The sequence below is a fragment of the Anabrus simplex genome, chromosome 2 (assembly GCF_040414725.1).
Source record: "Anabrus simplex isolate iqAnaSimp1 chromosome 2, ASM4041472v1, whole genome shotgun sequence".
In the NCBI taxonomy this organism is placed as follows: Eukaryota; Metazoa; Arthropoda; class Insecta; order Orthoptera; family Tettigoniidae; genus Anabrus; species Anabrus simplex.
The window spans coordinates 943,072,348-943,086,001 of NC_090266.1; the positions used below are offsets into that span (position 1 = coordinate 943,072,348).

The 13,654-nt window shown below is 41.4% G+C and overlaps 1 protein-coding gene across 1 annotated transcript in view; it reads right to left on the reverse strand.

The window, feature by feature from the left end:
- Positions 1–1,231: 1,231 nt before the first annotated feature.
- The window catches only part of LOC136863747 (MAM domain-containing glycosylphosphatidylinositol anchor protein 1), a 141,681-nt gene continuing 129,258 nt past the window's right edge, over positions 1,232–13,654 (reverse strand). The window contains exon 8 of the mRNA XM_068226064.1: positions 1,232–1,638. Within this exon, the coding sequence (XP_068082165.1) occupies positions 1,390–1,638 (249 nt within the window). The 3' untranslated portion in view covers positions 1,232–1,389. The remainder of the gene's footprint in view (positions 1,639–13,654) is intronic.

A 13,654-nucleotide genomic window follows, 5' to 3' on the forward strand; every position in this document is an offset into this window, starting at 1 on the left:
AGTGTGAGGGAAAAACCAACCCTGGAGGTAAACATTTTAAGAAAGAAAAATCAAATTGTATTTCTCTTCTCCACGTAACACTATATAACCTACATCTAGTGAGGCATAGTTACTGCATTATGCCTTCTGATATGGCCTTAGAATACGTTTGCTACGTTCATCGACTTGTCTCAGCGTGGACGTGGCTTTGGCGATATGAAGCTGACAGGTACGAGTGATTATTGTACCACCATACCTTGTACTGCTATGGAGTGGGCGTATGGCTTGTGAGGTTAGTTGGAGCATGTTTCAGTGGCCTGCTTCTTCTTTGGACTAGTGGTAGAGTGACGGCCTCCGGACACCATATTTGTGGATTCAAATCCGACAAAGGTAGTCGGATTTCTGTAAGTTGTAAGAAGACCCATTTCGATGCCCCCTGTTGTACAATATCAGCGATTCATGTCGACACATTTGGTGTTTACCCGACAAAATTAATGAATGTTCAGCAATAGGACGCGCAATAGAGTTGTGATTTCTGTAACTTTCTAAATAAAACGGAATGTTGAAATGGACACGCAGGCAGTCTAAATAATGCCAAGTAGAAACGTTGTCTGCACATGGTAAATGGGACGGTACGATTATTATATTAACTTCATTTACCTTGGAAAACTGATATATTACACTATCTTCTGGTTTAGTGAGGAAACAACACAACTACGTCACTTGTCATTTCCCTAGCACGCCTCTTCAGTGACACTTGAGGATTTCTATGAGAGCTGATGGTGGAGCTGTTCGGGAAACAACCAGCTTTTGAGATAAGGTTTCAATGTAGGCCGCGTGAATAAAGAATCCATTTCGAAAATTTTGGCTCGTATTTTTATTACATCCGCTACATTTCCTTAACGTTAATTAATGAATATTCAGCAAACAGGGGTAAACAGTAAAAAAAAAAAAAAAGCAAAGTCATCTCCGCACAGGCCACGAAGGCCCTGGGAGTGGTGGAAGGTAAACGCTTCCACTATTCATAACCTCGGCACTTGATGGATTAGAGTGGTTAGCTCTACGCCCGGCCGCCTTTGCCCCCAGAAATTAACCTGGTACTAATTTCTAGTGCAGGCTGAGTGAACCTCTGGGCCATATGCACCCACGTCCTTCCGGGCGAACCGAGCACGCCTTTACCGCCTCGGCCAGGCAGTCCCTGGGTAAGGATAAGAAAAATAGTTAATGAAGGTAACAAAATATTAGTGCTTTATTTTCCTCTTTACATCTGGACGTATACCACTCACATATAAAATGATCTGCATTTCTTTCCTCAACATAAAAATAGTTATCTTTCAGTATACAATTTTACTTCAATCTTGAGTCTAATTAATTTCATAGTATTTTAAAATTCACCATTTTGCTCCCATTTTAGTGAGTGTGGGGCTGGTGCCAAAATAGAAAACCGAGTACGATGGCCAAACACAAGATGGAAACTGGTGACAAACGCCAGCCTCCACCAGTTACAGCAAATCCGTTCAAGTTGGTGACGTTGACAATCACACTTCCTTCTGCTAGGCCTTTCGGTGATCTCACCACGAACACGTATTCTCCAGTGTCCCAAGGACGGACTGTGCGTAGTGTCAGAACTGCCTGGTGACAGTGTGGAGAACTTCCATCCTAGAACAGGAAATAATAATAATAATAATAATAATAATAATAATAATAATAATAATAATAATAATAATAATAATAATAATAATAAATGGACTGAGTAACATGGATGCTTAAAGCGCTCGCCTTCTGCACTAAAGGCTTCCGTATCGAATCACAGTGTAGTCGGTTGGCATTTGAGATTATTTAAATGTGAGAGACTTGTGACATTAAATTTACTAGTACGTTACAAGACCCATTTCCGGGGGGAAAATCGGCATTGCGTCGTTTCTTAGAACTTACAGCAATTACAGGGATGTTCAACACATATAAAAGCGGCATGCATAACAATAACATACGAACTGATTCCGTGATTCAAAGTGGAAAAATTTAGAAAGGATATTTCCTCTTGGCCCTACAGTTCGCTCACTTTACACGAAAAATAACTACTAGGTTAATTCATGGGTTGCAGGGATGAGTAGCTCAGACGGTAGACTGATGGCCTTTTGAAGTCAAGTTGGCGGGTTCGATTGCGGTCGCGTCCAGAGGCATTTGAATGTGCTCAAATACATCAGTCTCGTGTTGGTAAATTTACTGGCAACGAAAGAGAACTTCTGCGAGATAAAATTCCGGCGCCTCAACGTCTCCGAAAATCGCAAACGTAGTGAGTGGGACGAAAATAAATGGTATTCCTCTCCTTCTTCTTTCGCGTCTGGGAAAGTAATGATCAGATGTTTCCCTTCCAGAATTCTGCTGCACTAATCGCTGTTGCAGAGGCTACATCCAAAGTGCAGCTGAAACTCGCCATATGGCACTGAAACAAATGTTCTGGAGTCTGGCTTTCCTCACAGCCGCATTTTGCACACGAAGCCTATTTTTCGAAGACGCCGAAGTGAGAGAATTTCATCCCACAGGAGTTATTTTACGTGCTCGTAAATCTATTGACACGAGTCTGACGAACCTGCCAAGTTGGGGTAAGAAGGCCAGCGCCTCAACCGTCTGAGCCACTCAGCCCGGCAATATTGAGACAGGTACAGTATCAAGCATTATATGTCGAGAAATCAAAAACGACCATTATATTTTACAGAAAAGGAATCCACTTTATGTGTCACATCCAGTCCCGGTACCGATAGTTGGAAAAATATGCTAAACGAGTACCGGAAGTACCGAGCGAGTTGACTAAGCGGTTTCGATCGCGTAGCTGTGAGCTTGGGTAAATTATCACCATTATTATCTATTTCTTATTTTTATGATACAATTGTATTGCTTACTAGCTGTAAGACGACGTGTCATCACTTTATAGTCTGTTTTATTTGCTTCTGCACATGTAAATATTGTATTTTCTGGTTGTATCGAAGAGACGGCCTAATTGCCTTCATCTTGTCACACAAAATAAATCCATTTTATTGTATGTCGGATTCGAACTCCACCGTTGGCACAATGAAGACAGTTTCCCATTTTCACACCAGGCAAATGTTGGCACTGTACCTTAATTAAGACCACGACCGCTACCTTACCACCCCTAGTCCTTCTCCATCCTTACGTTGCCAAAAAACTTCGTGAAACCACTAGTAAAATGTACCATGATATTTCCATACAGGTTAGAAAGTAGTGTAAGTAGTGGCTCAGGCGGCAGCGCGCCGGACTCTCACCGCTGGATACTGTTGTTCAAATCCCGGTCACTCCATATGAGATTTGTTCTGGACAAAGCGGAGGCGGGACAGGTTTTTCTCCGGGTACTCCGGTTTTCCCTGTCATCTTTCATTTCAGTAACACACTCCATTAACATTTCATTTCATCTATCAGTCAATTATGATTTCCCCAGAGAAGTGCGATAGGCTTCGGCAGCCGGCATATTTCCTATCCGGTCGAATGACTGGAAACAGGCTGTGGATTTTCATTTAGAAAGTAGTGGTACTTAGGGATATTCTGTTGATAGTTTTTCGCATTAATTGATTCAAATGTTGTTTCAACCGTGCCTGGTATTCTTGTGATTAAATGTGTTGTATCCATAATGGAGGTTTGCTTTACGTCACACCGACAAAGACAGGTCTTATGGCGACGATGGGTTAGGAAAGGCCTAGAAGTTGGAAGGAAGCGGCCGTGGCCTTTATTAAGGTACAGCCCCAGCATTTGCCTGGTGTGAAAATGAGAAACCACGGAAAACCATCTTCAGGGCTGCCGACAGTGGGCTTCGAACCCACTATCTCCCGGATGCAAGCTCACAGCCCCACAGGCAATACAAGAAATATCAGTAAAGGACGTACAAACAAATAGAAAATTATCTGAAATAAAAGGACATTAGAGTACGAGAGATACTAAGAGCGGGTTATACACAAACATTGCACACTACATAGAAATACTGCATGTAGCGAAGTCCAATAGGTGGGATTATGAACGGTGTACACTTGCCACAAGGATATCACAAAACTGGACCAAATTATCATGAACACCGCCGTAAGGCGTACAGATGATACCATTGTAGTTCGTTAGGAAACTAGAATGAAAGATTTAGCCTCAGGAAAGTGACGCTCTATCACAGGTAAGTGCCGTAAAAGAAATGAACTTAATTGTTGTGCTCAGGAACTCAACGTCGCTATGAGGGACAATAAGGAGATAATAAACCTAAATAAATGGACACAATTTGACCAATAACATATCTAACCTACTGGAAAAAATTTACCTCTAAATTTATTAACGATAAAAGGCTGCGATTAAAATAGGCGCTGTGTCAGCACTGGCTCGTGTTGAGGTGATTTCTCTCCTAAATCCAAAATACTATATCTACTCAGATCCTACACCTGAGGCTCGGAAAATGCTGGCTGTAGGAAACCACAAATTCTTACACGCTAACGGCGGAAGAGGAGTACACTAATGTACCGGGGTCCGAGGAGGGGAAACACATATTGTAGCGGGGAGGTATTCTATGTTATTGGCTTTACGTCCCACTAATTACTTTTACGGTTTTCGGAGACGCCGAGGTGCCGAAATTTAGTCCCGCAGGAGTTCTTTAATGTGCCAGTATGTCTACCGACACGAGGCTAATGTATTTGAGCACCTTCAAATACCACCGGACTGAGCCAGGATCGAACCTGCCAAGTTGGGGTCAGAAGGCCAGCGCCTCAACCGTCTGAGCCATTCAGCTCGGCGAGAGCTATTCCAATATCCCAGATACAAGCTGTGGGTACAAGGAGAATATGTGTTGTCATTAGCAGGAAGAAGCCTCTTCCGGCACCTGGATTGCATTCTGGATATTAAGAATTAGAATAAAAGATAAGCATATCCTTCGAATGACCTTATACTTTGCCTTGCTTTTAGTACACACCACATTCATGGAATCCAACGAAATTTAACGTATATTCGCCTAGCAAATCTGGTCGTGTGGCTTTTGTCACTTAGCTGTGAGCTTGCAATCGGGAGATGGCGGGTTCTTACCCCAATGTCAGCAGCCCTGAAGATAGTTTTCTGTGTTTTACCGGTATCACACCAGGCAAATGTTTTGGCCATATTTTAATTAATGCACTGTCGCTTCTTTACCAATCCTAGCCCTTTTCTGTCCCTCGTCGCCATAAGACATCTTTGCGTCGGTGCAATCTAAATCAAAAGAGAAAAAGAAACATATTTTCATTCGTGATACTAATGATATCTTTTTTCACGATTACACACACACCACTATACTTAAAGAACTAAAACTCGTGACAGAATATATTTCTTATCATTCCTGAAACTCCTCTGACATGCAACCAAGATTACCGGCGCGCCGTGAACAACTATGAGATACACTTCAAGAAGTGAACGGCGACTGAGGGACACCGTGTATACGCTGCTCCGATGTCATCAGAGCAGGCACGAATTATCGCCTGTGCTAGAGCTCAGTTATCGTCCTTTAAGTCCTCTGTAATGTTTGGTGGATTTGGATAGGTATATCACCGAGCTAGTTGGCCGTGCGTTTAGGGGCACGCAGCCTTGATCTTGCATTCGGGAGATAATCTCTTGCTATAACGCTAATTATCATTGTACAATAATTTAATGGCGTATGGCTTTTAGTGCCGGAAGTGTCCAAGGACAAGTTCAGCCCACCAGATGCAGGTCTTTTTACTTGACGGCCGTAGGCAGCCTGCACGTCGTGATGAGGATGAAAATGATTATGAAGACGACAGTTACACCCAGCCCCCGTGCCAGGGTAATTAACCAATTAAGGTTAAAATCCCCGACACTGCCTGGAATCGGACCCCGGACCCCTGTGGCCAAAGGCCAGCACGCCACGAAATTTAGCCATGGAGCCGGACATTGTACAAACATGTATCATCTCCATAACCGTAGGAACAATGTCATCCTCCTTTTGACTTTCCCTGTGTCGGACTGGGGCTGTACTTTAATTAAGGCCACGGCCACTTCCTTCCTACTCCTAGCCCGTCGTCGCTATAATATCTGTCTGTCGGTGAGACGTAAAGGCCAATTGTAAAATTTAATAAAAGTGTATGTCACATTAAATGCAGCGTGTAGGCGGACCTAATGGGCACCTCGCTCTCAAAGCGGTCAAGTGAGGCCAGAAGAGAAAAGTGACCGACCGGCTGGAAATAATTCAGAAGGTCTGCGGTATTGCCTTTCATCCCGTCTTCCTTTCAGATAGTATTCACAAATAAGAAGAATACATGTGTCCGCCTCTGTGGTGTAGTGGTTAGCGTGATTAGCTGCCACCCCCGGAGGTCCGGGTTCGATTCCCGGCTCTGCCACGAAATTTGAAAAGTGGTACGAGGGCTGGAACGGGGTCCACTCAGCCTCGGGAGGACAACTGAGTAGAGGTGGGTTCGATTCCCACCTCAGCCATCCTGGAAGTGGTTTTCCGTGGTTTCCCACTTCTCCTCCAGGCAAATGCCGGGATGGTACCTAACTTAAGGCCACGGCCGCTTCCTTCCCTATTCCTTGCCTGTCCCATCCAAACTTCCCATCCCTCCACAAGGCCCCTGTTCAGCATAGCAGGTGAGGCCGCCTGGGCGAGGTACTGGTCATTCTCCCCAGTTGTATCCCCGACGCAGAGGTAGAGGTGGGATCCCTCTCTGAGTCCGAGGGAAAAACCGAACCTGGAGGGTAACCAGATTAAGAAGAAGAAGAAGAATACATGTACAAGGTAGGCTAATTCTGACTGGTACGCAGCTCTGTGTATAAGTGAAGACGAACAGATGGCGCCAGTATAGTTCCTTAAGAAACTAGAATCAGGAAGCATTTATCCACAGAAAAGTAATGCTTTTTCGCTTGTAAGTGTCGTTAAGGAAATGAAGGTAATTGTTGTTGTGCTCAAAACGAAACACCAGTTATAAGAGGCAATACAGGGATAATAATCATAAATAAATGTATAAATCATAACAACGTACAGAGTATTTATCTTTCCGCTATACTTGGCTGAGGCAAATAGGTAAAATACTAATTATAATGACAAATTATTGACTATCTTGTGATAACTGAGGTTCTGAAGTAAAGATGGGGAAGTTGGTTTTTTTTTTCTGGAACAGTTCCAGTTGTTCATGTTCAGAAATATTCTATGTACTGAGCAAGTTGGCCGTGCGGTTAGGGTCGCGCAGCTGTGATCTTACATTCGGGAGATAGTGGATTCGAATCCCACCGTCGGCAGCCCTGAAAATAGTTTTCCGTGGTTTCCTTTTCTCACACTAGACAAATGCTGGGGCCACAGCCTACCTTTCCCATTCTTCCATCGCCGAAAACCTTCGATGTTCGGTATCTGACGCCGTTGCCAATTTATCGGCTACTGAGGTTAGCCAATTAGACCGCTTCGCGGGAGGATTCAAACGGGGTTTGCGCTCCGGTGATGCTAAATCTGTTCGTGGCTTAAGACCGGCTTCAGAGTACCAATTGAAGGAAAATGTTCGTCAGGGGAGGGATATGAACACGGACCTCCGAGCTGACAGGATCACGTCATAGCAAGTGTGCTACAGTGACACTGCCTGAAACCCACGGTGTGTTTGATGCTGATTTCTCAACAGTAGCGGAGATAAAGGGGGGCGAGGGGGGCACTTTCCCCCCTCCCCACTTTGTGGAGAAGACGTAGGATTTTTATTGCATTTTATCGGCTGGAATTAGGAATTATAGGAATTATTTTAAAAAAAGCAATTTGTACAAGCCTTGTTGTCTTACCAGCTAATTCTTTATAAAGAATTATAAAGAAAATTATTTGCAGAAATTCCCACGAAATGTCGTTCGTTCCGGCTAACCGATTTGCATTGCGCCACGGTAAGTAGTGGAGACTTCGCATGTGCTGTGAGAAAAGGTATCATGAGTAAATTTTTGGCCAAGGTCATGAACACTGAGGTATGATTCATCCGCTTGCCGCGCGCGTTCTTCAGTCTGGCAGTCCCTTTAGTGTCTATTAGTTTCTTAGTGTGAGTCAATTACCAAATGATTTTTAATTGTATAATTACGTCGTATTTTTATTTAATTGTAAAACATGTGTAATATCGTTCTTTTGGTGAAAGTTTTATTGTATAGTATTGAATCAAAATCTCGGAACTATTATTACCGCACTTAAGTTGGCAAACTGTCAATCATTACCTCCCTGTCGAAATTCGCTCAGAGAGCTTCAAAACTTACATTGTAGGCCCTATGGGCTTTTAGTTTTGATGTACACCGCGTCCGCTATATGTAACAAACCCGGGTACTGGTTGTTGTCTCTTTATGTTTTTGCCCCCGCACTTTTAATTCTCAATATCCACTACTGTTTCTCAGCATGGCTCTCAAGGCAATATTAAGCCGCGTGAAGATCTGGCAACACCGCTTCGCAAAGCCCATTTAAATTAGCCCGCGAAGCGCTCTGGTTGGCTAACTTCAGCAGCTGATAAAATGGGAACGGTGCGAGAAATCGAATTATCCTTTTTTTCAAATTATTTATCAGTATGACCAGCCCGCTACCTCTCATATACCCCGTTCACGTTTTTTCCGACCACCCTTTATTAACTATAACTATACGCTTTCTTCTTTAGAAAAAGATGTCTGAAACAGAATTATTCGTTGTTCAATATTATACGTCACCATACTGGCATCTAACATAAATAACGTTCAACAACAAGTGTAGTAATGCAACACTATTAACGTTATACATTATTAATACGCTATTAACTAAATAAGTATAAAATAACAGTGAATTCCTTTTCCTGGTCCCTTGGTGCTGCACCGCTGTTCATTGCAGCCAAATGACTAGTTCCAAGGAACATCGGAAATTGCGTAGAGAACTAGCACTCGTGTTGTCTCTGAGTCGGAACAATCCACCAACCGGCGGAACGTGTAAGGATCTGCAACACGTAGAGCCCTAGATCAATCCAGCTGAATTGTAGGCGATTCGGAACACTGCTATTTTGTAACAGGACATTGCGGCATACTGTTCATTTAAAGAACAATTCCGAGTACGGAACAGTTCCAAAATAACTGTTGTGTTATTTTCTGCCCACCTGTATTTTGAAGAAAGAGTTCGACTTTGGTTTTGAATCAAGCAAAGTGTGAGGCTGTGCTTAAGACGGCAAGACTCCTTGTAATACACAGAGAGGCAGTGAGATGCTACCGGCACTTAGCGGGTTCTGCCACGCATGTGGTCTGGCGTGACGGAGAGTGCTGTCAGGCAGCGCAGCAAACATGGTCAGCGGGAAGCGTACGGAATAAAATAATGTTAATTTACAAGTGGAGTTGTTGCTGAGCGTACGTTATTACAGTTAATTAGTGTTGCATTCCTATACTTATCGTCGAACGTTATTTATGTTAGCTGTCAGTATGGTGACATATAATATTGGAAAAAGGATAATTTTGGTTCATACTTTTTCTAAAGAACAAAGAGTATGACAGAACCGCTCGCAAATTTCTATGTAATTCCCATGGCAGTGCAATGCCTTTGGTACAATACATAACCAAGTTATTCAGGAAATGGCAAGAAATACGATCTGTTTTAAGCATAAAGAGAAAACAACAAAGAAGCTTGCAGACATTCAATAAATAATGGAAATCAGCCCAATGAAATTTTCACGCCGATTGACGCAGGAGTATGGTATGGTATTTCACACAGATCTCCGTTATGGGGACTGGAAATGCTACACATTTATCCTTACAATGTGTCAGTGGTTTTTCGGTTAACACCATGGAACCTAGCTACAAGCGTAAATTTCTGTTGGTTGATGCTGCAGTCTTTCAAGTATGGTATTGTCGATACTTGTATTTTAATTACGACGGACAAAGCTTAGTTCCATCTGAGGGGGTATGTGAAATCTCAGAATTCAAGGTACTGAGACACCGACAATCCTCATATAGTGCATGAAATTCCTTATCATCATAAAGTCGCTGTTTGATGTGGCATTACTATACACGAAATAATTGGTCCTATTTAGAGGTCTGTAAATGACCCAGTTCGTTCGCTCACGGTCGACCTTATCTCGACTTTGAGCGGGTTGGTTTGCAGCATGTAGTCTGAGGTAAGGCGGCTGATATGTTTACGGCCAGCATTAACGAAGTTACGACGAACAGACTTAAAGGGAGCGAGGAAAGGAGAGTGGCTGACTATAAACTGTTGGACATCATGCAAATATTTTAACGAAACATGCATTGATGTAATGTTATTACAAAATGACTATAACCACTGTGAGATTAACTTGTCACGTTAGTAGAGAGAGAACATTAACTTGTACTGTATTTCACATCTTCACAAACATTCACCATTATTGTGTCATCTTAGTACAGAATGAATAAAAGAGAGCGTCATTTTCTCTGTTTTACTATTTCATACAGAATTAATTCACAGTCACGGATAAGGCCTTCCTTGAAAACATTGTTACATTTAAGATTAACATCTTTTTTATTTGTAATTATTTTGAATCAATAGCAGCTCCATCAATTCAATAAATCGAATGTTTTCCCTTTTCATGCCCCTTTTTAACAGAGACTGTCCATGTTTTGGCCCACTTTCATCTTCGAATCTGTAGTTTCTTAAACCATACACATCAATACAGGACCAATTCATTTTCTTGACTGTAATGTGTTTCAACTTTGAAATATACTCTAGATTTCTAGCAGTCGAACCTGCCCACTGATATTTAAATTTCATTATATTTTTCTGTATAAAATATAGTTGGAGTCTTCCTTAGAACGTTTTCTATACGGCCTAAAACTCTACCGACAAGAAGATAATGGCATCTTGAAGGAAAAAATGACACACACTCGTTTATCATTGTATCACGAGTGTACAGGAAGTATAGTACTGTGTGCAAGTTTATATTTTTGTTCCTTAAGCAATGCATCAACACAGAAAAGCCGCAGCATTGTCTTTCCTTGGAAAGACCATATTTAAACATACCTTTATGGAAGGCCTTGTCCATGAGTATGAATTAATTATTTACAACATAATAAAAGCTGTTACCCGTGACAAGTTTTATTAAATGATTTAGTACTCTACCTTAAATGAGTAAGTTGTGCTGATGAAATATTGGTACTTTGTTTTCCAGCCTGTTCATCAGTCCATGTGTGGAGAACTGGATCCATCTCTTTGAGATCTGTTGCACACAAACTTAGAAGTTCATCTGATGTCTATAGTATGCTTCTGGAACGTTTTACTTTGTTGCAAATCGAAGCAAAGTTTGCTGACAAAATGTTCTGTAATCTTCTTAGTATAATTGTAGAACGCATTTACTAGCACCTCGTCAATCATTGGCTTTGTTTTCCCAGGAGAGAGCGCACCACTCATTCTGAATTTAATGTTTAGCAGTGAGCTATGGCTACAGAGGTCACTTGAAGGTGACATATCCAGTATTAAAGTCAGTCATGGACACTCGCCTAAACAGAAAAAAATTGACATTTTATATTCATTGCTCTCCTCTGTGCAGGTATTTATGTCATTTTCAAATAGTTGTTTGGTGCTACAGCCACTATTTAAATAAATCCGGCATGAATTCTTGCGATTGTAGTCGTGCATGTAAGATCCTCAAAGCTGATCAATAATGGCAATTTTGATAATGCGGAGGTGATTATTGTTTTTAGGATAAGTACAACTATTCCCTTTTAAAATTAATTAATATTAACAGGACTTCATGGCTAAAGGATCAGCATTTTGGCATTCGGTTCTTGGAATTCGGGTTCGATTCCCGACCAGGTCGAGGGATGTTAGTTTTAATAACAATTTCACTTAATTTTGCAATATTTATAATTTTGTTTTCATTACTTTTCCTAACATTTTTGTTAATTTGTTCTGATGAACTAACGAACAGAACGTATTTTTTTACTTAATAGGAAGTTATCAAAAGACAATCGAAACTTCTTTGTGTGTTCTCTAATGCAAATATATATTTTGGAAACTTGTTCGACATAATTACATTTCAAACAATTACTGTGAAGCAGGAAAATCAAGAAAACCTTTCAAAACAGGAAAACTAGGTGTATAAATACCAAGAGCTCAGATGGAAAACCATTTCTAGGGAAAGAAGACCAGGCAGAAAGATGCCAGGAACATATCCAACGGTTGAATCAAGGTAAATAAGTAGATGATATGGCTCTGGAACAAGACGAGGCTCTTGATGCTGATGAAATGGGAGACCCAGTTTTGAGGTTAGAATTCGACAGAGCTTTGAGAGACCTAAATAGGAACAAGGTGCCTGGAATTGAGGACATACCCTCAGAATTACTGACTGCCTTAGGAGAAACCAGCATGGCGAGGTTATTCCGTTTAGTGTGTAAGATATGATTCAGGAGAACTATCATCCGATTTTGGGCAAAATGTTGTTATTCCTAGTCCCAAGAAAGCCGGTGTTGACAAGTGTGAAAACTACCGCACCGTTAGTTTAGTAATCTCATTCTTTGAAAATTTAAACCCGCATTATTTTCAGAAGAATGGAAAGACAGGCTGAAACTGACTTGGAAAAAGATCAGTTTGGCTTCAGAAGATATGTACAAACACGTGAAGCAATCCTAATTTTACGTCTGATGTTAGAGGACAATTAAGAAGAGCAAGCCCACGTACTGTACATGGCGTTCGTAGATCTAGAAAAGGCTTTCGATAATTTTGACTGGACCAAGCTATTTGAGATTCTGCAGTTGATCGGGATCAGATACCAAGAAAGAAGAATTATCTACAATCTGCATAAAAATCAGTGGGCAGTGACAAGAAACGTAGGCTTCAAAAAAGAAGCAACAATCCACACAAAAAAATTGAGTGAGGCAAGGCTGCAGTTTGTCCCCCATGCTTTTCAGTATTTACATAGAACAGGCGGTAAAGGAAATCAAAGAGAAATTTAGAAAGGAAATCACAATCCAAGGAGAAGAAAACAAAAGGTACCGCACCCTTAGTTTAGTATCTCATTCTTTGAAAATTTAAACCCGCGTTATTTTCAGAAGAATGGAAAGATGATATTGTTACTTTATCTGAGTCCGGAGAAGATCTGGAGAAATTGCTGAATGGTATGGCCACAGTCTTGAAGAAGGACTACAAGATGAAAATAAATAACTCCAAAAAAGTAATGGAGTGCAGTCGAACGAAGTTAGGTGATGCAGGAAATATTAGATTAGGAACTGAAGACTTAAAGGAAGTAGATGAACCTTCTTACTTGGGTAGTGGATTAACTAACGATGGCAAAAGTAAGGAGGACTTTTATGTGCAGAAGAAGAAAAATAAATTTGCTCACTTCGAACAGTGATATAGGAATTAGAAAGTTATTTCGGAAGACTTTCGCCTGGAATGTGGAATTGTATGGAAGTGAAACATGGACGATAACTAGCTCAGAAAGAAAGAGAATAGAAGCTTTTGTAATGTGGTGTTTTAGAAGAATGCCGAAGGTGAGATGGATAGATCGAATTACGAATCAAGAGATACTGAATCGAACTGGTGAGAGGAGATCGCTTTGGCTAAATGTGACGAGAAGAGGGGATAGAATAATAGGATACATCTTAAGACACCCAGGACTTGTTCAGTTAGTTTCTGAGGGATGTGTAGGCTGTTAGAACGGTAGCGGTAGACCAAGGTATGCATATGACAAACAGATTAGAGTAGACTACTACTAAAACA